At 47.4% G+C, this 24644-nt stretch overlaps 1 protein-coding gene across 2 annotated transcripts in view; it reads left to right on the top strand.

Annotated features, from left to right (window-relative positions):
- Positions 1 to 346: 346 nt before the first annotated feature.
- The window catches only part of KLHL22 (kelch like family member 22), a 41736-nt gene continuing 17438 nt past the window's right edge, over positions 347 to 24644 (top strand). Inside the window, exons 1-4 of one of the 2 annotated variants that reach the window (XM_042961962.1) lie at positions 347 to 388; positions 7084 to 7349; positions 17045 to 17210; positions 22240 to 22958. In XM_042961962.1, the coding sequence (XP_042817896.1) occupies positions 7123 to 7349; positions 17045 to 17210; positions 22240 to 22958 (1112 nt within the window). In that variant the 5' untranslated portion in view covers positions 347 to 388; positions 7084 to 7122. Of the gene's footprint in view, positions 389 to 444; positions 468 to 7083; positions 7350 to 17044; positions 17211 to 22239; positions 22959 to 24644 lie in introns of those variants that run through there. The other variant, XM_042961963.1, reaches the window with a different exon arrangement.

The following is a 24644-nucleotide window of genomic DNA, read 5'->3' as shown; positions in this document are numbered from 1 at the left end:
GAGAAGAAAGGAGGAAATAGATTTACGGGCGCGATCCTCCCCGAAAGGCATTGCTCTATTTATTCACTTATTCATTTGTTCAGCCCCACTAGGTGTGAAGAGTTAAGCCAGATGCAGAGACGCACGTTCACCCGGGCAGCTGTAGCCCTTCTCCACTGAGCCAAGACCGGAGCCGCAACCGCACAAGAGCTGCTTGGGGCGGCGCCCCTCCTCCTGCCCCGGCCGGGCGCCCTTCCCCCAGCCCCCTAGTGAGGCGCCCCCTGGTCTCCGTGCGCACCCTGTCGGCGCCTGCGCAGCGCGGCCATGTGACTCGCTGAGGCCCCGCCCTGCGGCCGCCCGCCCCGCCCCCGCCTCCCGCGAGTGCGGCCTCGGCTTGCGGCGGCACCAGGTGAGCTGCGAAGCGCGGGTAGGGCGGGCCAAGCGGCAGAGAGCGCGGGTGGTAGGCGGCGGGCGGCCGCTGGGCCTGGGTGAGCAGCTCGGGAGGCGCGGGAACACAGGGGCAGGCGCGGGCCGGAGGCGCGGGAGTGGCGGCCTGAGGCTAGCCCTCGGCCTGACGTGGCGGGGGCGCGGCGGCCTGGACCCCCGGGCGCGGCCCGGGGTGGGGAGCTGGCGCTCGCAGAAGTACTCGGCCTCCGCTTGTAGGCGGGGACCCGCCGGCCTTCTAGCTCTCGGGAAAGCCTGTCACCTGCGGCGGGCCTTCCTAGCGGCGACCCTCCGCGCTGCGCGCGGGCGGGTTCTGCAACAGGCGGGCGGGGCGGGGCTGGGCTGCTGCCACCTGGTGTGACCTTGGACCTCGGCCTGCCTGCCTCAGTTTCCTCAGCGGCACACCCAGGCCCAGGGTCGGGGGCCCGCGGGTTGCAGCTGAGGGAGTCCAACCTCGCTGGCTGGCGAGGTTTCCCAAGAAAAGCCGGAGATCGCGCTGTCATTGCAAAATCTCAGGCCCCGAAGCGTCGGCTGCGGGTTCTAATTATTTCCAAGCCTGGGTGGGCTGGAGTCGCGGAGTTGCCATCGCCTGATGCCCAGGGTCCCTTTCGCGCTAGGCGTCCGTGGGGCCGGGCCTGGGCCGTAGGTTTGGCGCGCCAAGATGCCCCAACTCAGCTTTCTGGAAGACTTATGCCAGAGAGCACCTCAGTTGGCACCTCTGTGATAGCTCCACACTCTGGAAATTAGTACCCACTCCCTCGTCTCCTCTTCCCGACTGTCGTTTTCCCTGTATTGCAGACCTTGCTTCATGCTGCTAAGGATTGGGGTTCATTGAGTGCAGACGCTGTTTTGGGGCTCTACAGAGACCTGAGGGGTGCCTGCACAATGAATGGTGTTGAGTTGGGGCACCTGGGTGGCTCAGTCGGTTGAGTATCCGACTTGGGCTTAGGTGATGATCTCACAGTTCTGTGAGTTCGAGCCCAACGTCGGGCTCTGTGCTGACAGCTTGGAGCCTGGACCCTGTTTCCTTCCAATTGTGTCTCCTACTCTCCCTGCCCCTTTCCTGCTCGTGTGTGCGCGCGCATGCTGGTGGGCCCGCGCTCTCGCGCTCTCCCGCTCTCCCTCTCTCTCAAAAATAAATAAGCATTAAAAAAAATTTTTTTTTGAATGGTATTGAGTTGAAAATTCTCTGAAAATGCTTTTGACTCTCATCCATGAGTTCATAAAAAAGCATTTTACATCTTTCAATTTGGGACATAAAGCTTCCTTCCTACTCACCTCAAAAACTTTGAACAACACAAAATGGAGGGACCTTGCTTGTGATGAGTAGAATCAGAAATGCTCTGGAGCCAGAGGGAACTTAATCTAGGGAAGAGCTTCATGATAGAATAACTTCTGTAAAATGAATCGAAAAAGAAGGTGACACCAAGTGAGCGCCCAAGAACATTTCAAATAAAGAATGACATGGGAAAGGAATCCCAAGTGTTGCATTTGACCTAATTTTTTATTTTTTGAAGCTTTGTCAATTACTGAAGTATAATTATATTATGGAATGCTGTTTTTCTTTGTCTTTTTTTAATGTTTATTTTTGAGAGAGTGAGAGCGCCTGTGGGCTTACACAAGTGGGGGAGGGGCAGAGAGGGGAAGAGAGGACAGCAGAGAGCCTGACTGGGGGCTCAAACACACAAACTGCTAGATCATCTGAGCCCAAGTTGGGTGCTTAACCTACAGAGCCACTCCAGGCACCCCTGAAATGATGTTTTCATCTAAGTCAACAAAGAGTGAAAAGAAATGCTGTTGGTGGGCAAGACACTGGTTGGAATCAGGTTCTCATACTTTGCTGGTGGGAGAATAAGTTAGTATAACCTCTATAGAGGGCAGTTTGGCCATATGCCTTACAATGACAAATATACATTAAAATTAATATGATCCAACAGTTCTGTATCTAGAACATTTTCCTCAGATCACTGCTGCATGTGTGGCACATACATCTAAAGGATTTTCAGTATGTAACTGCAAAAGCAAACAATTGGAGGAAACCCAGATGTCTCTCTGAAAAGAACTGGTTAAATATGCTTTATCCATACAATAGACTGTGGGAGGGATATTAAGTTTTCATATGCAAAAGTTAATAAAGGGTGAAATGGTGTAGATTTACAGATTTGCCTTCAAATCTAGATGCCCCCTGAAGGGAAGGTAGAATAGTAGTTTTCTTCCGGGAGAGGATCTGGTTGGGGCATAATTTGGAGGGAGACTTAAGTTTCACAATATGCCTTTCTGTGCCTTTTGAATTTGAATCATGTGAACATATTAAAAATAAGTTTGGGAGGGGCGCCTGGGTGGCTCAGTCGGTTGAGCGGCCGACTTCGGCTCAGGTCATGATCTCGCGGTCCGTGAGTTCGAGCCCCGCGTCGGGCTCTGTGCTGACAGCTCAGAGCCTGGAGCCTGTTTCGGATTCTGTGTCTCCCTCTCTCTGACCCTCCCCCGTCCATGCTTTGTCTCTCTCTGTCTCAAAAATAAATAAACGTTAAAAAAAAAAAAAAAAAATAATTAAAAAAATAAGTTTGGGAATGTAATTTTTATTTTTATTATTATGATTTTTTTACCATTTGTTTATTATTGAGAGACAGAGACAGACCGTGAGCAGGGGAGGGGCAGAGAGAGGGAGACACAGAATCCAAAGCAGGCTCCAGGCTCTGAGCTGTCAGCACAGAGCCTGATGCGGGGCTCGAACTCACAAACCATGAGATCATGACCTGAGCCGAAGTTGGACGCCCAACCGACTGAGCCACCCAGGCGCCCCAGAGAATGTAATTTTTAAATATTTCATACTGACAGAAAAGTTACTCACCGCCTCTCCCTATCAGATCCTGATGTTTTGTCTTGTTTTTTGTTTGTTTTAAAGAAAGAAAACATTCCCTTTTTCCGTGCTGGAGATAATCATGATCCTGAATTCCTTTAACGTGTCTATACTATCTTATACCATAACACCTATCTATAAGTAAAATTGAACGGCATTTTGTTGGGTGTTTTCAAACTTCCTGTACTATATTCTGTGGTGTGCTTGTTCCTCTGTGCGGCTTTGAGATTTCTCCATGGTCATGACTATAGCATGAGTTCTAGTTTGCTCATTTTAACTGATACCTAGTGTTCTGTCAGTTCACTGTGTGCAGCATCCGTTCCTCTGAGGATTGACATTTTGGTCGTGGCCAGTGCTTGCTAGCATATGAACAAGGCTGTGAATGTGTTGTGCTCCAAGCTTTGCTCCTTCAGAGCAGGAAGTCGGTTCATTTTTCTTCACACTGCACTCAGCACCTAGCTTAGTTCCTTAATTGTGCTTGGTGAATGTGCTTGGCTTACCCAAGGAGGCAGTCTTCTCATTGTACTGTATTCTGGACTTGTAGTAAGTGTAGCTACCATTGATCCCTTCCCAAAGGGGCAGAAGTGCTGATGTGCTCACAGAGTGTGGGGACTCACTGGGGACTGATGTCTGTTGGAGTAGTCAGTCGCCATTGCCACCACTAGAGACGGAGGCCCTCTTGACTCCCTAATGGTCATGGTAGTGAGGAGGAAGCTGAGGCTTGGAGATGAGCTAAGTGCCCAGAGTCCTGTGATTAGCAGGACTGTGATTAGACAGCCATGGGGTTCTGCGATGTGGGTGAGGTAAAGCCTTAGCTGGTGAGTAGCTAGAACAGCTGCATTGATGGAGCATACCTGTCATGTTCTTGATACAGTGACAGAGGGAGAAGTGATTGAGCTAGACCTTGACCAATATGGGGTTATAAAGAAACAGGCCTAGGTGGGAGTCTGAAGGTGTTCAGAGGATGACTCATGTCCCTTTTGGTCCTAGGGCTAGTGACGGTATAGGGGAAGGAACATTTTGAGCCAGATAGCGGGGAGATCTAAGCAGAAGGCAGTAGGGAGCTAGTGCTTGAGAAGCCAGGTGGTATACTCATTGGGCATTTGGGGACTCCCTGCAGCCTCAGCAGGGGAACTCAGGAGGATGGGACAGGAGGAAGCAAACCAGTTGGAGTGTCACTACTGTGGTCTCTGACCCAGAGTGGTGGCCATGGAGGACTAAGTGGATGGGCGTCTGAGATGGGAGAGAATGAATCAGAACTAGAGGGTCTGATAGGACACAAGGTATAAAAAGGAAAAGAGATCAGAGAACATTGAAACCATGAGGTTTCTGACATGGAAATGGTGGCTGTGTGAATAAGAAAACTAGACCAATGGAGAGGGCTGCTGGCTGGATTAGGCATTGAGCTGAAGGTGCATTTGCTAAAAGGCAAAAGATTTATATGATCTGAAGAGAAACTGGAGTATTGCATTTGGGAATATAGGGGAGATTCTTGGGAAAGAGGGGGAGGGCTGGGACAGAGTGTGTTGGCTGAAGGGAAGAGATCAGAAAAGAGGGCATTGCCATGCAGCAGCATATCAGGTCAGAAGTGGTTAGTGGGGGATATCCCTTGGCCTCGGCTGTCTGTGTATGAGCCAGTCTGGGGTGGGAAGGAAGAAGTGGATGGGTGAAGGTCCCAAATCCAGGAGGTACATTGAGGGGGCCAGCACAGAGGGGAATTGAATATGTTGGATGGGAAACAACAATGAGTCCAAAGCAATCAGGTGGAGTGGGGAAGAGGGGGAGGGGAAGGGGGAGGCAGTAGCAAGGGGTGCTCTTGAGCTCTAGTAGTGAGGAGGGAGGCCTCTTCCTTTTGGCAAGTTTTATAGTAGAATCTATTTTTCTTTTTTATTCTCTCTGTCTCTCTCTTTTTAATTTTAAGTAGACTCCATGCCCAATGTGGAGCTTGAACTGAAAACCCTGAGATTAAAAGTTGCATGCTCTGCCCACTGAGTCAGCCAGGCACCCCTATAATTTTTTCTCCTAAAGATACAGTCCAAGGGAATTGGAGAAGAAACTAATTTGGGGGAGGGGATAGTGGAATGGTGGTAGGTGGGGGAGGCAGATGTTCACAGGCAGTGAGGCAGGTGCCCCTTGGGCTATTGCCTGCTGGCTGGGTGTGACAGTATTGTGGCCTGGAGAGTGCGTAGCTCAGTCCCACAGTGCAGTGCAGGACTGGGTAATCCCCTAACTCAGAGTGAGTGACCCAAGTGTGTTTGAGGTAGGTTTGTTTTACTGACTGGGTTTCTGAGGCTCCAACTCATATTGTGTGCATGTTTTGAACACGCTGACTCAATTATTACAAAGTAACCTTGAATTAAAAACATGATGCAGATATCTTGAATGCAGCAGGTCTAGTTGAAGTTACTGTGCTTGACTCAGAATCTTGGTAAAAGAAGACAAGTCCTGGACCCTTCTCTGGGTCTCCTGGTCACCACTCAGGTCTCTTGTCATTTTTATGCACCCATTCTACATGATGAAACCCAATTTTGTTCTTTCTCTTTCTCTCTCTTTTTTAAGTAAACTCTGTACCCAATGTGGGGCTTGAACTCACAACCCCGAGATTAAAGAGTTGCATGCTCTACTGACTGAGCCAGCCAGGCACCCCAGTTTTGTTCTTTTATTTATCTATTCATTTGTTTAATTTTATTTTAAATGTTTCTTTATTTTTGAGAGAGAGAGAGGGTGCACACCTGCGGGAGGGGCAGAGAGACCAGGAGATGGAGGATCTTAAACGGGCTCTGCAGCAGAGAGCCTGAAGCAAGGCCCAAACTCACGAACCTTGAGATCATGATCTGAACTGAAGTCAGATGCTTAGCTGACTGTGATACTCAGGCTCTTTTTTTTTAATGTTTATTATTTTTGAAAGAGAGAGAGCATACCCACAGGAGGGGCAGACAGAGAGGGAGACAGAGGATCCAGGCAGGCTCCTCACTGTGAGTACAGAGCCTGATGTGGAGCTCAAACTTATGAACTTTGAAATCAAGACCTGAGCTAAAGTTGAACGCTTAACCAACTGAGCCACCAGGCACCCAAGGTTTGTTCTTTCTTAATGGCAGAGAGGAAGAGCTCTTGAGAACCTGTTCTGTGCTGATGCTTTATATTCATTGTTTACCAGTTTTAGACTTTCCCAACAGGAAGGGTGATTTTATTTCCCTTTTTTCATTTGAGGATCCTGAACTCAGGTTGGTCATGCAGTGAATCTGTGGTAGGGCCAGGGCCCCAACCAAGGTCAGTCTGTTTCCACAACCTTTTGTTTCCCAGAGATGCTAAAGGAGATAGAATTTAATGAAGAATCTTAGAGGTGAAGGGACACGCAGGTCATCAGGAAGGAGGCTCCAGGTTCAGATGAGCAGTGGGAGGGAAGAGGAAATTCAGGGGTTTAAGACCACAGGGGCAGGGCACCTGTGTGGCTCATTCAGTTAAATGGCCGACTTGGGCTCAGGTCACAATCTCAACTGTCGGTGAGTTCTAGCCCAGCTTGAGTCGGGCTCTGTGCTGACAGCTCAGAGCCTGGAGCCTGCTTCGGATTCTGTGTCTCCCTCTGTATCTTCCCCTCCCCCACTCTCACTCTCTATCTCTCAAAACTGAATAAATGTTTAAAAAGAAAAAAAAAAACCCACAGAGGAAGCACAGGTGTGCTGGTGGGAGGAACAAAAGTGCCAGGAGCAGCAGGTGCCACTTGGGAGAAGAGCTGGCCAGTCTGCGTATTGTGTGGTGTTACCTCCCTGGCTTATTCTGTGTCCCCTCTGTCTTGCCAGCTGACAGCCGCAGTGGTGAGGTCTGGTGTGGTGGTCAGGATGGCAGAGGAGCAGGAGTTCACTCAGCTGTGCAAGTTGCCTGTGCAGCCCTCACACCCTCATTGTGTCAACAACACTTACCGGAGTGCACAGCACTCCCAGGCTCTGCTCCGGGGGCTGCTGGCTCTCCGGGACAGTGGCATCCTCTTTGATGTGGTCCTGGTGGTGGAGGGGAGACACATTGAGGCCCATCGAATCCTTCTGGCTGCGTCCTGCGATTACTTCAGGTGAGTTACATCACGTGTTCTGTTCTTACGAGCGAGGTAACAGGTAGTCCTGGCTCCACTAGGTATTGTGTTGGCACCCACAGTGATCTGGTGGGAGGGACCAGCCAGAAGCTGCCAAGTCCCTTGCTTCTCCCCGAGCTTCTCCCACTGCTTGTTGTGATGACTCCCCAACAGTGAGTGGGACTGAGGGGTTTTTGAATCTGTTTTTCTTCCAGCTGTCTTGTTTTTGGGGCACCTTCTCTTTTTTCCTATTTCTCTTTTATTTATTTTTAAGTAATCTCTATACCCAACAAGGGGCTCGAACTCACAACCCCAAGGTCAAGAGTCGCATGCTTTTCTGACTGAACCAGCCAAGCGCCCCCCTTTCTTCCTGTTTTTTTAAAAAGTCAATGCTAGACTTTGTTGTGTTTTATAAAATGAATTTTCTATATCTTGGTATAAAACACATTTTTGTTCTATTTTACTCTGGTTTCCCCAATATTTCATTTTGAAAAATTTCAGATCTGTGGAAAAGTTGAAAGAATATTACGAACATCTTAATACCAGTTGTTGACATTTTGTCATATTTCCTTTCTCTTCACACACACAGACACACACACATACATGCCTCCCCCTTTTGTTTGAGAGAGTACACTCGTGTGCATGCCAGTAGGGAGGGGTGGGTGAGGGGGGAGAGAGGGAGAGAGGGAGAAGGAGAGAGGGAGAGGGAGAGGGAGAGAATCTTAAGCAGGCTCCACACACAGTGCAGAGCCTGACAACAGGGCCCCATCTAATGACCCTGGGATCATGACCTAAGCTGAAATCAAGAGTCAGGTGCTTAACTGACTGAGCCACCCAGGCGCCCCCATACACGCCTTTTTTAAGACATTGTGGCACTTTATACCTTAGTCTTTTAGTGCCCCCCTCCCCCAGTGGTGTTCTTGTAAGGCTGGTTAGAAGCCCACCCGAGCGGGTGCCAAGACCAAGGCTGAGTGGTCAGTCCTGTATATGTAGTGTCCACATAGCCATGTGGTGTGAGGAATTGTGCCTTTTGTGCCCCTTCCCTGGCCGTCGACCTTCTGGCCCACACCTTCTCACCTTGAGGGCCTAAGTCTCTGACCTTCTTCCTTCCTCCCTGGATTCTTTGTCCCTTGGGGTTTCTCATGGCTTCCTGCATGACCCCATCCCAGCCATTGGCACATTGGGAAGAATTGGTGCCACTGCCCTCATTGCATGCTTGTGAGAGGAGGCTCAGGAGTGAGCCCCAGCCATGGCTGCCTGATTCCCATTCCAGTTCTGATTCTGATTGTTTCGTCTTCAAGTATTGGTTATAGTTCTTGGGTTTTTTTGTTTGTTTGTTTTTTAAGTAATCTCTATTCCAATGTGAGGCTTGAACTCATGACCCTGAGATCAAGAGTCACATGCTCCTCTGACTGATCTAGCCGGGCGCCCAAGATTGAGTGAAATATTTTTTCATGGTATAAGTGTCGGCCTCCTGTTTTCCCGAAAGAGTTTATACAGAACATGACCAGTGGTGGCCTAGGGCAGACATGGGCAGGCTCTCTTGCCCCTGTTTTTGCTGTTACTCAGCAGTGCTGCCCTTCTCTGCCTTTCCTGCCCTGCAGTGATATCTTCCAGGCCCAGCTGAGGTGCATCTTCCTCTGGGGAGCTTGCTCTTCTTGTCTTGAACCTTTTCCCAGCCCCTGCCTCTCAGGGCTAGCTCCTCCCTGCAGGCGGCTGCTGACCTCTTGGGGTTAAAGAGCTGGATGGCAGTTTTCCTAAGAGGCGCCCCCTACAGGAAGCCTCCTTTGGTATGCACTCTGCAGGGTTTAGGGATTGACTAAACCGTGATCTTGGGTCTTGGTTTTTTGGTTTGTGGTAAGAACTGTCCACTGTACTAATCTTTTGGCTCCTGTAACCCTCTCCTGCTTTGCCCTATCTACTCCTGGGCTGTGTGTCAGGTGGCTCAAGTGTTCTGTACTGTATGTGGCCTCTCTGGGTCATGTATCCCTCCCTGTTTTCATACTGTGAATTGTAAGACAGTCAACTCAATGTCTGTGATTTTGAAAATTTGAATAAAACTGATGATTTTCTACAAAGTGTGTATTGATAGAACTTCATGCCTGAAACAGAAAGTTCTATTTTCCACGAAAGCATGAAGCCCAGACACATCCTGGGGAGTTATCCCTTTTATGAACAAACTGTAATGCCATTTAAGCTTTTTCATAGCAGATAGAGAGAAAGGAAGTTTCCAAATTATTATTTTTTTTTTAATTTTTTTAACGTTTATTTATTTTTGAGAGAAAGAGAGTGCGAGCAGGGAGGGGCAGAGAGTGAGGGAGACACAGAACCCAAAGCAGACTCCAGGTTCTGAGCTGTCAGCACAGAGCCCAACACGGGGCTCGAACTCACAAACTACGAGATCATGACCTGAGCCGAAGTTGGATGCTCAACCGTCTGAGCCACCCAGGCGTCCCAGAAGTTTCCAAATTTTTTAAAAAAGAGAGTTATATAACACAGGTATCAAAATTGGAGAGATTAGCCAACACACAAGAAAACTTCAGCTTGTTTGTGAATGACAGCATGACGTGTTCAGTGAGACCTCAGTACAGAGCTCCAGAGCACCACTGTCCCTAATGTTACTTGCAAAGCAGCAGACCCTAGCCCAGGGAGGCTTTGTTTCCATGTCAGAGAATCTTTTTTATAATGCAAGTCGTCCTTAATCGGTCAAAGGGGACCTTGTCTGTAGCCCTCCACAGACATCAGCATCCATTCCCACAGCTAAAATACTTTTTGAATATGTGGGAAAAAAGTTGAAAGCACCACTTTACCCCTGCCCTTCCTTCCATATCATCTCCCCACCTCCCCCTCACCCCCCATGGTAACTATTTTCAAAAGTTCCTATTCATCCGTACACTGTTTATTTTTGCAAATACTGGTCCTGAAATTGACAAATTGTTTTGTTTTTTTGTTGTTGTACCACATTGCCAAAATGTCATAAATGTGTTCAGGGGGTCTCTTTAGAGCTATTTTTGTTAGTTGGTAGCTGTCTAGTGGTTGATTTTGTGGGGGATAGGGAAAGGTGGGTTCTCCCACATTGCCATTTTTTCTATGAGGTTTTTTTGTTTTTTTTTTTTTTTTTTTTTTTTAATTTTGGTACAAATTTACTGAACCACAAAACTTGCCCTAAACTCATAGGAGGCTTATTTTATTTTATTTTATTTTATTTTTTAATATGAAATTTGTTGTCAAATTGGTTTCCATACAACACCCAGTGCTCATCCCAACAGTGTTCTCCTCAGTGCCCATCACCCCCTTTCCCTTCCCTCCCACCCCCCATCAACTCTCAGTTTATTCTCAGTTTTTTTTTTTAATATATGAAATTTATTGTCAAATTGGTTTCCATACAACACCCAGTGCTCATCCCAACAGATGCTCTCCTCAGTGCCCATCACCCCCTTTCCCTTCGCTCCCACCCCCCATCAACCCTCAGTTTATTCTCAGTTTGTTTTTTTTTTAATATATGAAATTTATTGTCAAATTGGTTTCCATACAACACCCAGTGCTCATCCCAACAGGTGCTCTCCTCAGTGCCCATCACCTCCTTTCCCTTCCCTCCCACCCCCCATCAACCCTCAGTTTATTCTAAGTTTTTAAGAGTCTCTTATGGTTTGGCTCCCTCCCTAATTTTATTTTATTTTTATCCCACTCAATATACTTGGAAATATTAAGGAGTTTGGATATGAGATACTGACCTAGGCCCTTCAGGGGTGTGACATCATACATGGCATGGGTGCAGTGTTTTTCCAGTTGAAGCCTTTTGAATTCTTTTTTTTTTTAATTTTATTTTTTTATTTTTTAAAAATTTTTTTTTTTTTAACGTTTATTTTTGAGACAGAGAGAGACACAGCATGAACGGGGGAGGGGCAGAGAGAGAGGGAGACACAGAATCAGAAGCAAGCTCCAGGCTCTGAGCCATCAGCCCAGAGCCCGACGTGGGGCTCGAACTCGCGGACCGCGAGATCGTGACCTGAGCTGAAGTCGGACGCTCAACCGACTGAGCCACTCAGGCGCCCCGAAGCCTTTTGAATTCTGAAACACACTTGGGCCTCTAGGATTTGGACCAGGGATTGGGGGCCTGAACAAGCTCATGTTGGGAATGTTCCTCACTGGACATCAGAGGGAGCTTACTGGACATCTGGTTATGGTATCCTAGCAGTAGAGGCAGCCCTCATTATGATTCTGCAGTGTTCTGTGGTGGTCATGCCCTGCATTTATTTTGTTGGTCCCCTGCTGTGATTTTAAGCATGTACGATAAGATTTACCATCTTAACCATTTTTTTATGTTTATTTTTGAGAGAGAGAGAGAGAGAGTATGCACATGTATGTGCAAGCAGGGGAGGGGCAGAGAGAGGGAGACTGTCTGAAGCAGGTTCTGAGCTGACGGCAGAGAGCCCAACGCAGGGCTTGAACCCATGAACTGAGAGATCATGACCTGAGCTGAAGTCAGACGCTTAACCAACTGAGCCACCCAGAGTTTTTAAGAGTACAGCTGAATAGTGTTAAGTGTATTCACACTGTTGTGGAAGGGGTCTCTAGAACTTTATCATCTCGCAAAACTGAAATTCTGCACCCATTAAACAACAACTTTCCATACCCTCCTCCCAGCCCTACCATTTCACTTTCTGTTTCTAGGAACTTTTTTTTTTTTAACATTTATTTTGAGAGCTCATGTGTGCATGTGCATACACATGCAAGCGGGGAGAGGGGCAGAGAGCAAGGGAGAGAGAGAAACCCAAGCAGTCTCCGCACTGAGCGTGGAGCCCCATGAACCTTGAGATCATGACCTGAGCCAAAATCAAGAGTTGATGCTTAACTTACTGAACCACCCAGGCACCCCTCTAGAACTTTTTATAAGTGGAATCCTATGTATTTGTCCTTTTGTGACTGGTTTCTTTCACTTAGCATAATCTCAAGTTTCATTCACGTTGTAGCATGTGTCAGAATTTCCTTCCTCTTTAAGGCTGAACAATGTCTCATTGTATGAATATACCATTTTGTTAATCCATTCATTTCTCAATGGATACTTGGGTTGTTTTGCCTCTTGGCTATTGTGAATGATGCTGTTATGAATGTGGATGTACAAATACCTTCTTAACACCTTCCTTTCAGTTCTTTTGGGTATGTACCCAAAAGTGGAATTGCTGGGTCACATGTTAATTCTATGTTTAATTTTTTGAGGAATTGTCAGGCTGTTTTCCACAGCAGCTGCCATCAGTTTAACATTCCCTCCAACAATGCAGAAGAGTTCCATTTTCTCTGTATTCTCACCAATACTTGTTACTTTGTTTTTGTTTTTGTTTTTGGGTTTTTTGTTTTTTTTTTGGTAGTGGGCCATCCTAATAGGTATGAGGTATGGACATCATTTCAAAAGTTTTTCCCCTTTTAAAGTTTTTATTTTGACATAATTTCAGTGTTACAGAAAAGGGGTAAGACTATGATAAAGAATTAAGCACCCATTTTTGGTTAAAAACAACAAAACCAGAAGGAGTGCCTGCATATTTTATTTTTCTTTTGGCCTTTTTTTCCCTCCCTAACTCTTGGTTTTTTTTTTTGTTTTTTTTTTTAACGTTTATTTATTTTTGAGACAGAGAGAGACAGAGCATGAACAGGTGAGGAACAGAGAGAGAGGGAGACACAGAATCTGAAACAGGCTCCAGGCTCTGAGCTGTCAGCACAGAGCCCGATGCGGGGCTCGAACTCACGGACCGTGAGATCATGACCTGAGCTGAAGTCCGACGCTTAACCGACCAAGCCACCCAGGCGCCCCCCTAACTCTTGTTTTGAAAGATATCAATCCTATAGAAAAGCTGCAAGATCAGTGGAGTGAACACACCTGTGACCTTTGCTTAGATTCATTGGTTAACATTTTGCATATTCACTTCAGAGTAAGTTGCAGATATGACAGTTTTACTGGAAATACTTTATTGCACTTCTAAGAATAAGGGCCTTCTCTGGTATATCTTTAGTACCATTATAAATCTAAGAACATTTACAGTCATTCCATAATTTTATCTGATGTTCATATTTAGATTTCCCTAGTTTTCCTCAAAATGTTTTCTGTCTCCTCCCACCCCTCCCCATTCAGGATCTAGTCAAGGTCCATGCAATGCTTGGATACCCCAAAGAGTGAGTCAGGGTACCACAGAGTGGGAAAGCACCCCCTGAGAGTGTATGCATGGAGTAAAATATCTAGGAATTAGACATAACGTGCGAGTGTCAAGTCTGTGAGCAGGTGACCTATAAGACCTGCAAAGAGACCCAGAGGCTGGCTTGTGAGATAGAGTCCATTGTGTCCTTCACAAAGATGCTAGCTCTCTCTGTATGAGTCTAGATGTGTAATGCATTCCCTATAAAAACATCAAGAGACTTGAGGCACCTGGTGGCTCAGTTGGTTGGGCATCTGACTTCAGCTCAGGTTATGATCTCAGTTTGTGAGTTCATGCCCTGCCTCAGGTTCTCTGCTATCAGCACAGAGCCTGTTTCAGATCCTCTGTCCCTCTCTCTATCTGCCCCTCCCTCCCCCCCAAAGTCAATAAACATTAAAAATTTTTTATTTTATTTTTTTAATGTTTACTTTTGAGAAAGAGCACGAGTAGGGGAGGGGCAGAGAGGGAGACACAGAATCTGAAGCAGGCTCCGGGCTCTGAGCTATCAGCACAGAGCCCAACGCTGGACTCCAACTCACAAACCATAAGATCTTGACCTGAGCTGAAGACAGACATTCAGCCGACTGAGCCAACCAGGCGCCCCAACATAAAAAAAAATTTTTTTTTAAATCAAGAGACTTTATGGGGGCGGGAATTGCACATACTGATTCTAAAGTCCAAATTTTCAAAAGCAAGCAAGGCCAGGAAATTGTTGAGAAGGTAATGAAAGGAGACTGGCCCTACCCTACGTTAGTTAATGCATGTAACAGAGCTGCAGTAATCCAGGCTCCTGGTGCCTGAAGAAATGTTGGAATGTTACTGGGAAAGATGAGAGGTTTGAACACAGACACAAGCCTACCACAAACTTTGTATGTGGTAGAGATGGCATCCCAAGTGGGGGAAGGTGATGATGGGTTAGTCCTCTTGAAAAACATAAAGTTGGACTGTTTTTAAAATTTTTGTTATGTTTATTTATTTTTGAAAGGGAGACACAGAGTGTGAGCCGGGGAGGGGCAGAGAGAGAGGGAGACACAGAAGCAGGCTCCAGGCTCCGAGCTGTTAGCACAGAGCCTGATGTGGGGCTCAAAGTCAGGAGCTCCGAGATCATGACCTGAGCAGAAGTTGGACGCTTAACCGATTGAGCCACCCAGGTGCCCCTGAGTTTTTTTTGTTTTTTGTTTTTAAATGTTTGTTTGTTTGTTTGTTTGTTTCAGAAAGAGAGGGAGCACAAATGGGAGAGGGGCAGTGAGGGAGACACAGAATCGGAAGCAGGCTCCAGGCTCCCAGCTGTCAGCTCAGAGCACAACGCAGGGCCCAAACCCACAAACTGTGAGATCATAACCTGAGCCAAAGTCAGATGTTTGACTGAGCTACGCAGGTGCCCCCTGGATAAATGTTTTTGATGTTTTTCCCTCATAGGGAAGAGCTGTTTTAAGTTTGGCATAAAACTCACAGGCAAAAAAAGAAAATGAGAAATTTGCATTCAAAACAGACAGACTTCTCCATGACAAAAGGCATCATAAAATCAAAAGATCTGAGGTAGAAGAAAAAATTTCAACTCATCCAAAAAAGGGCAGATTTTTCAAATTAACAAGACAGAGTCTAATAGAAAATGGACAAAGAATCTGGACTGTTCAGAAAGAATATAGAAATGACACTTTAAGGAGCACCTGGCTGTCTTAGAAGAGCACATGACTCTTGATCTCGAGGTCGTGAGTTCAAGCCCTATATTGGGTGTAGAGCTTATTAAAAAAGAAGAAGAAGAAGAAGAAGAAGAAGAAGAAGAAGAAGAAGAAGAAGAAATAATAATAATAATAATAATAATAATAATAATGGCACTTAAACACTTGACAAGATTATCTGTCTGGTTCATTATAAGATTTCTCCCTTAGAAGATTGTTAGTATGTAGGCAGTATTATCAAAGTATAAATATATATAAACCCTGTGTCCCAGCAATTGCTTTCATAAGAATCCTGGCAAGCACTTAAGCAAAATGTAAGACCATCTGTCTGGTGAAATAATGGGAGATTAGAAGTAACCCAGGTATATCCCAGCAGCAGGGGGTTAAATCAACCATGATAGCCTTTACAGGAAGAGGGGCAGCCCTATGTATACCAGTAAGGAGCCATTTCCAAGATGCATTGCTAAGTCAAAACGTGATGTAGAATATAAGGTGCATACATGGAGTGTCTCTGGGTATAGTGCTGCCCTGGAAAGAGGAACTGATGGCCTGGAGCAGAGGAGGAAGGGCTAGAGGGAGACTTTCGCCCTGTTGTATATTTTAAGTCATGTACTGCACATATAATTTACCTAGTTGAAAAATAAACAAAAGGTAAAAAATAGCTACTCTGTCCTCTGTATGTTGCTGACTGTCATATTTCAGCCCTGCTGCCTCCCCTTTCTCCCCCAACCTTCTTCCCTCTGAACAACTAATTAAGTGGCTCCCCACTGGGATGCCTCAGAGGCATCTCACTGATGGTAACTGTGCTCTCTGGCCCCATTCCTCCCAAGTCCCCATCAGCCCAGCTAACCCAGCCAAGGGCCCTGATTCTTCCAGTGCTCTCCTAGATTTGGTTCTTCAGCATATTCTCCCTGCCACTGGGCCCTTCCCAGGCCTGCAGGAACCCTCCCTCCTGCAAAGTCTACTCATACCACTCTCCTGTGTAAAGTTCCCTGACAGTGCCTGGATTTTAATCCTGGCTCAGTCTTGACCTGGGGGAAGCAGGACCTGGCCCTGTTTTACCTGTTCAGTTCTTCCTTGCCCTGGCCTGGCTGCCTTGTTTACTGAACTCATCCTTGCTCCAGGACTTTGGCACCCGTCTCCTCTACCTGGAATGCTGTCTGCTGGCTGGTGAGGTGCCACCCAGCCCCATCTTGGTTCCTGAGAGCTAGCCTGTCTCTGCTCCTCATCACTCTCCACCGCTCCCCTCTCCCAGCTTGGTGCTCCTAGATCAGATGCCCAGTTGTGTTTCTTCCTAGCATTTCCTCACTCAGAAATGCCTTGTTCTTTAATTGCTGTTCTCTCTAGCATCAAACTCCATGTAAGTAGGAATCTTACACTTTACTTGACTGTTACACCTTTGACTCTGATTGGTATAGTTAGGCGCTCAGTTAATATATTTTGAATGGAATGAGTTTTATTGTTTCCCATTCATCCATTCTTTCATGACATGCCCTGGGCTGCTGCTGTGATCCAGGAAGTATATCATGGATACAGCAGAAAGCAAGCTGGACATTGTCCCTGTCCCTAAGAGGCTCATTCATGACACCTTGCAGCCCATGATGGTGATTTCTAGGATGGCTGTCCAAATTTGGTCAGGAGTTTGTGGGCACCTTCTGTGGCAAGCATCAGTGCCCAGAGCACAGAGTGAGCTGATACTCTATTGCACGTCACTGCTGGGTCAGCCTGCCTCCTGTTCTGGATGCTCTCACTCTTTGCGGCCTGGGCTGGCATTCTGATTGATAATACATTGATACGACAACACTTTCATGTTTTTACTTTGCAGAGGGATGTTTGCTGGAGGATTGAAGGAGATGGAGCAGGAAGAAGTCCTGATCCACGGCGTGTCCTACAATGCCATGTGCCAAATCCTGCATTTCATTTATACCTCTGAGTTGGAGCTCAGCCTGAGCAATGTTCAGGAGACGCTGGTTGCTGCCTGCCAGCTGCAGGTGAGGCTGCCCTCGCTCCAGCAAGGCAGACCCAAACCCAGGGGTGTTCTGCAGGTATCTGCAGGGCAGTGGTATGAGGAGGATCAGCAGGCGAAGATGCCAGGCAGCAAAAGAGCCTACAGGTCGGGCAGAGGCTCTTGGGTGGTACATGGCTCAGCCAGTTCTGGGCGCTGAAGCATAGCTGCTCCAAATGCCTCCAGGTCCAGGCTCCTTCTCTGCCTTTGCCCTCTGCTCTTCTGCTGGTTACTTTCCTTCTACCTGGCCTCTCTGCCACTCAGAAGATCCTGCATGTAAACACGGGGGCCGACCCTGAGGTGGGTACGTGATGTCCTTCGTGCCCCAGCGTCCGACAAAGCTGAGCTCCCATGGTTGCCCAGGCCCTTTCTGCTCGTCCCCCGACTTGGCTTTGTCAGTCTGTTTGAAACCACTTTCCTTTTTGTCATTGAACTTTGAATAGTTGTTTTCCTACAGAACGCCGAAAGTTTTCTGAGGCTTTGACAGTGTGACTTATATTTTAGAAGGCTGTATTAGCTCGGCAGTGTGGGTACAGTCACTCAGGGGTGGGCCTGCCTGTGCCTTTGCTCTCAGGAGCCATCATCAGATGGTTTCCTCTGGCTGGAGAGACTTCTCGCCTTACATTTGTTGAAAGTGAAAATGAAATGCTATGGTGAGTTTATTATCCTGACCTTTTCTCAGGTCAGAGCATGTTTGGGGCCATCAGAAAGAATGCAGTTCTGGAAAACCAACCTGTTTAGGGGTGTCAGGAGGCCCCACCCTGCGTGGCAGGGCCCCGGCAGTTCCCTGCACATTCACTCACACATGGGCGGGTGGGGGGCCCGTACTTGTTGGGTTGGTTTGACCACAGCTCTTCCTATGCCACGAGTGGGTAGAGCCAGTGCTCCTGAGCACTTTAGTGTCTCTGAGGTCATTGTGAGGGGTAGCACGGGATGGGCATCCCTGCTTCACCTCGAGCAGCCTGGCTTTTGGGGATTTGATTTTTAACATATTGGGATTCTATGCAATATTCCTTTTTTTTTTTTTTTTTAATGCTCATTTATTTTGAGAGAGAACAAGCACGTGGGAGGGGAAGAGAGAGAGGAAGGAGAATCCCAAACAGGCACTGTAAATGTGGAGCCCAATGAGGGGCTTGATCCCACAACTCTGGGATCATGACCTGAGCCGAAATCAAGAGTCAGATGCTCAACCAACTGAGTATCCCTGGTGCCCCTGCAGTTTTGTTTTTTGTTTTTTATTTGTGTGTTTTTGGGTTTTTTTGTTTTTTGTTTTGTTTTTAATTTTATTCAAATCCCAGCCAGTTAACATACAGCGTGGAAATGGTTTCAGGAGTAGAATTTAGTGATTCATCACTTACATATAACACCCAGTGCTCATCCCAACAAGTGCCTTGCAATGTGGTTTTTAAAGCAAGTTTGACTTGGCATAAGAGTTCCAAGTCCATAGGCCCACCAGGGTCCTGTTTGTTCATGTAGCCAGTGACCACATTCTCCCCTTGCGCTGTGCCTTGCACTAATTCAGGATCACACTGTTCGTGGTGTCCCCAGAGACTTGGATTTGAATCTCAGTGAGACTGTCACCACTGGGTAACCTCTAGCAAGGACTCCTTTCTCCGAGCCTCTTGTGGGCTCCTGCACTGGGCAAGCCTGGGGTGATTCCTCTGTGAGCTTCCCCAGCAGAGGGTCCACTGCTGTGACCATGAGGATGGAAAGGAGACAATGACATGGCCCCTGGATTCTTCAGGAGCTGCTTCTCCGACCCACTGAGAGCTGTTTGCTCTCACTTTCAATCCTGAAACTGGTCCTCAGTGTCCTGGTCCGTGACAGATCAGAAGTAGTATTTTAGGAAGACAAGGCAAAGCAGAAGTGCCTGCCAAGGGAGAAAACAGGTGGTCAAATGAACTTTTAGGGCTTAACAAAGCACAGTGGGAATGCTCCATGTGGGGCAGACGCATTCCTGGCACTTGGCAGGTTTTCCTTCAGCTCTCATCTTGTGACCTGGCAAGCACTGAGTATCTTGTGAATGTGAAAAAAATAAAGGTAAAAAGATTTTAAACGTTTATTAATAAGCTTCACATACCAGCAGAATTATTGTATGTGCAATGGTTAATTTGTTGATGATAAGTGAGATATTCACATTAAAATTTTTTTTAATGTTTATTTTTGAAAGAGAGAAAGAGAAACAGTGTGAGTGGGGGTGGGGGAGGGGCAGAGAGAGAGGGAGACACAAAACTCAAAGCGGGCTCTAGGCTCCACACTGTCAGCACAGAGCCCCATGTGGGGCTCATACTCACGAACTGTGAGATCATGACCTGAGCCAAAGTCGGATGCTTACCGACTAAGCCACCCAGCACCTCAAGGCATTTCCACTTTTAGGGCTATTCTAAAATCCTGTTTTCCTAAAGAACTTAGCGATGCTTGGGCAGCTTTCCCCAGAGCCCTCCCCTCTGTCTCCGCCCTGCCTTGCTCTGGTTGTTTAATCACCAGGTGGCCTCTAAGCCTGAGGCTCACTTCTCAGCTCCCACCTCAGCAGTGTTGTCTCTCGCTCTCCTTCCATCTCATTCGTTCTTCTGCACGATTGGACACGGGCAGGTGCCAGCCACCTGTGACCCCTGTGCTAGCTGGAGTCATGCGGGCCTCTGCCCAGTCAGGGTGGCTCCCAGCCTTTTAAGAACCTAGTGGGATTCCCAGGATGGGTGCTAGGCAAGCGTCTGGAACGCTCTGCTGACAGTTCTTAGCGCGTGGGTGCTTCAGGGCCATCTCCTGGGGAAGGGGGTGGGTTCCCTGGGCCTGCATCTTTGGCTGAGCCTGCAGTTGTGGGGGTTGTGGCAGGACAAGAGAGCTGGATGTTTCTAGAGAGCCTGGGTAGGGGGGGCATGAGTCCTAGGTGCCTTCCAAACCAGGGGTAATTGATACAGTGGCCACTGTGCTGCTTCCTGATTCTCTGGAGATTCAGTACTTCTGATCTGAAAGGTTTTACTCTGTGCCAGGTAGTTCCTGGGTACCATCTCATCTTCAACTTACTGCTCTCCACTTTTTTTTTTTTCATTTTTATTTTTTTTGAGTTAATTATTTTTTTTTTTTTGGTTTTCTTATTTTTTTTAATATAATTTATTGTCAAATTGGCTTAAATACAACACCCAGTGCTGATCCCAGCAAGTGCCCTCCTCAATGCCCATCACCCATTTTCCCCTCTCCCCCACCCCCCCATCCACCCTCAGTTTGTTCTCAGTATTTAAGAGTCTTTTGCAGTTTGCCTCCCTCCCTCTCTGTTTGTAACTATTTTTTTCCCCTTCCCTTCCCCCGTGGTCTTCTGTTAAGTTTCTTAAGATCCACATATGAGTGAAAACATATGATATCTGTCCTTTTCTGACTGACTTTTTCATTCAGCATAATACCTTCCTGTTCCATCCATGTTGCTGCAAATGGCATGATTTCATTCTTTCTCATTGCCAAATAGTATTCCATTATATATATAAACCACATCTTTATCCATTCATCGATTGATGAACATTTAGGCTCTTTCCATAATTTGGCTATTGTTGAAAGCACTGCTATAAACATTGGGGTACATGTGCCCCTATAAATCAGCACCCTTGTATCCCTTGGGTAAATTCCTAGTAGTGCTATTGCTGGGTCATAGGGTAGTTCTATTTTTAATTTTTTCAGGAACCTCCACACTTTTCCAGAGCAGCTGCACCAGTTTGCATTCCCACCAACAGTGCAAGAGGGTTCCTGTTTCTCCATTTCCTCGCTAGCATCTATTGTTTCCTGAGTTGTTAATTTTAGCCACTCTGGTGTGAGGTGGTATCTCAGTGTGGCTTTGATTTGTGTTTCCCTGATGATGAGTGACATTGAGCATCTTTTCATGTGTCTGTTGGCCATCTGGATGTCTTCTTTGGAAAAGTGTCTATTCATGTCTTCTGCCCATTTCTTTACTGGATTATTTGTTTTTTGGGTGTTGAGTTTGGTAAGTTCTTTATAGATTTTGGACACTAGCCCTTTATCCGATATGTTATTTGCAAAATATCTTTTCCCATTCCGTTGGTTGCCTTTTAGTTTTGTTGATTGTTTCCTTTGCAGTGCAGAAGCTTTTTATCTTGATGAGGTCCCAATAGTTCATTTTTGCTTTTAATTCCCTTGCCTTTGGAGATGTGTCAAGTAAGAAATTGCTGCAGCTGAGGTCAAAGAGGTTTGTTGCCTGCTTTCTCCTCTAGGGTTTTGAAGGTTTCCTGTCTCACATTTAGGTCTTTCATCCATTTTGAGTTTATTTTTGTATATGGTGTAAGAAAGTGATCTAGTTTCATTCTTCTACATGTCCAGTTCTCCCAGCACCATTTGCTAAAGAGACTTTTTTCCATTGGATGCTATTTCCTGCTTTGTCAAAGATTAGTTGGCCATACATTTGTGGGTCTAATTCCGGGTTCTCTATTCTATTCCATTGGTGTATGTGTCTGTTTTTGTACCAATACCGTACTGTCTTGATGTTTACAGCTTTGTAGTAGAGGGTAAAGTCTGGGCTTGTGATGCCTCCTGCTTTGGTTTCTTTTTCAGTATCACTTTGGCTATTCAGGATCTTCTTGTGGTTCCATACAAACTTTAGGATTGTTCTAGCTTTGAGAAGAATGCCAGCGCGTTTTGATTGGGATCGATTGAATGTGTAGATTGCTTTGGGTAGTATTGATGTTTTAACAATATTTATTCTTCTAATCCAGGACTGCTCTCTACTTTAATCGCTTCTCTTATAAATGAGGAAACTGAGGCTCAGAGAGGTTAAGAATGTGCTACAGATCTCTTTGAAGCCCAGGTTTAAACCCAGTCAGTCTGCAGTGAGCCCCAATCATCTCTACTATTGGGGGAGAGCAGCTGCGCCAGGCCTCCACTTCGGGAAAGGTCAGGGGTGGTGGAAGGGGGCCAGCTGTAAACAATAGCTTCGCGTCCACTGTTATCCTCTGTCTCCCTCACTCAGACACTGTTCCCAGCCCAGGCTTGAATGGGGCTTGTTCTTTTCACAGATCCCAGAAATCATCCATTTCTGCTGTGATTTCCTCATGTCCTGGGTGGATGAAGAGAACATCCTTGATGTCTACCGGCTGGCGGAGCTGTTTGACTTGAGCCGTCTGACTGAGCAGCTGGACACCTACATCCTCAAAAACTTTGTGGCCTTCTCTCGGACTGACAAGTACCGCCAGCTTCCCCTGGAGAAGGTCTACTCCCTCCTTAGCAGCAACCGCCTGGAGGTCTCCTGTGAGACCGAAGTGTATGAGGGTGCCCTGCTCTACCATTACACCCTGGAGCAGGTGCAGGCCGACCAGATCTCGCTGCACGAGCCCCCCAAGCTCCTTGAGACCGTGCGTTTCCCCCTGATGGAAGCTGAGGTCCTCCAGCGGCTGCACGATAAGCTGGACCCCAGCCCACTGAGGGACACGGTGGCCAATGCCCTCATGTACCACCGCAATGAGAGCCTGCAGCCCAGCTTGCAGGGCCCTCAGACAGAGCTGCGGTCGGACTTCCAGTGTGTTGTGGGCTTTGGGGGCATTCATTCCACACCATCCACTGTCCTGAGTGACCAGGCCAAGTACCTGAACCCCCTGCTGGGAGAGTGGAAGCACTTTACCGCCTCCCTGGCCCCCCGCATGTCCAACCAGGGCATTGCGGTGCTCAACAACTTTGTGTACCTGATCGGAGGGGACAACAATGTCCAGGGCTTTCGTGCCGAGTCCCGGTGCTGGAGGTAGGCATGGGTGCTTGGCTGAGACTTGGTCTGTGGGTGACGCTGTGGTGCAGGAGTTGTGGGCCCAGGAGGCTGCTTATGGAGTGGGGTCTGCAAGGGCCGAGGCTGTAGCCTTTTAAATTAATCTTGTGGCTCGTCGGGGTAGGTCTGTTTTGTGGAGTAAAGTCCAGGTTAATTTGGAGAGTGAGGGCTGTGGTGAGGCAAGGAAGAGGGGACCCAGCATGCTTCCTTTCGCTGTTCTTTTCCTCTCAAACCCACTCACCATGGGTCATACCCACTGTCTTGTTGGTGAGGGTCTAGGTTGTGATTGTGCACTTGGACTGGCCAAACACAGGGAGGGGACCTAGTTGCCAGGAACACTGGGCAGGGCAGCTTCTCCTTCCATCTCGCCCTCTCCAGCTTTGACATGTATCGTCCAGGGCTCCCTCTGCTAGGCAGCTCTGCCCTCTGAAGCACAGGCGTTGGTGGAGGATGGCTTCCGGTCGTCCCTCCCTCTTCTGCAGTGTACAGTTCTCAGCCTACGGGACCCAAAAGACAGGCATCGCTGAACCTCGTGCCAGGTTTCACCACCCTTGCCTGCCCTGTCGTCAGTGGTGTTGCCGGACATGGGGTCCCCCGAGGTCCTCTGAGGAGGCAGTTTTTCAAGAAGGAGTGGGATTTTGTGATGTACTATATATGTTTTTGCTATATGTTAGGTCTATATCCACAGTTTCTGGTTCACAGCTCCCAGAACTCAGAATTTCCTAAGGGAGGAGAGTGCTAATTTTGTCTTGTGTTATGTTAATGAGGTGACTTTGGAAGACCCCAAGTGTAAGGGGGTGCTGGTTACTGGGAGAACCAGCCCTGTGTTTAGAGGGTTGGAATTTCAGGCCTACCCGCTGACCTTGGGGAGGGCAGAAGGGCTGGTGGCTGAGTCAGTCGCCAGTGGCCAGTGATTTAATCAATCGTGCCTATATCGTGAAGCCTCCATAAAAACCCAAAAGAGGGGGTTGGGAGAGCTTCGGGATTGGTGAACACCGAGTTGGAGGTGCTGGGAGATTGGCACACCTGGAGGGGGCAAGGAAGCTCCCTACTCTTTCCCCAGACCTTGCTCTATCTACCTCTTCCTGTCTGGCTATGGCTGTTCCTGATTTATATCCTTTTATAACAAACAGGTAATCTAGTAAATACGTTTTTCTGAGTTCTGTGAGCCGCTCTAGCAGGTTAATTGAAACCCAAGTAGGGGTTCATGGGAACCTCTGATTTATAGCCAGTTGGTCATAGGCACAACCTGGTGCTTCAGAGTGATATTCTGAGCCAGAGGGGGTTATTGGAACCTCCAGCTGGTAGCTCGTAGGTCAGAAGCATAGTAAACAGCCTGAGCTTGTGAGTAGTGTCTGAAATGGGGACAGGTGGGGTGGGGAGGCATCTTGTAGACTGAGCCCTTAGCCTGTGGGATCTGATGCTTTCTCCAGATAGATAGTGTTAGAATTGAGTTGAATTGTAGGACTCAGTTGGTGTTCCAAGAATTGCTTATTAATGTGCAGAAAGTGTTGTGGTTCCCCCCACCCCTACCCCCCGCTACCGCCCTGCCCCAACACGCATTGGAACTGAGTACAGAAACCCAAAAGAGGGGGTTTTGTGGACTGTCATGGTCTGTAGGATGCTTCCAGCTCTGTCAGTCTATGGAGCTATGATCTCACAAAT

This window comes from Panthera tigris, chromosome D3, assembly GCF_018350195.1.
Source record: "Panthera tigris isolate Pti1 chromosome D3, P.tigris_Pti1_mat1.1, whole genome shotgun sequence".
In the NCBI taxonomy this organism is placed as follows: Eukaryota; Metazoa; Chordata; class Mammalia; order Carnivora; family Felidae; genus Panthera; species Panthera tigris.
The sequence above is the reverse complement of the archived record's forward strand: the minus strand, read 5'-3'. Positions and strand labels throughout refer to the sequence as shown.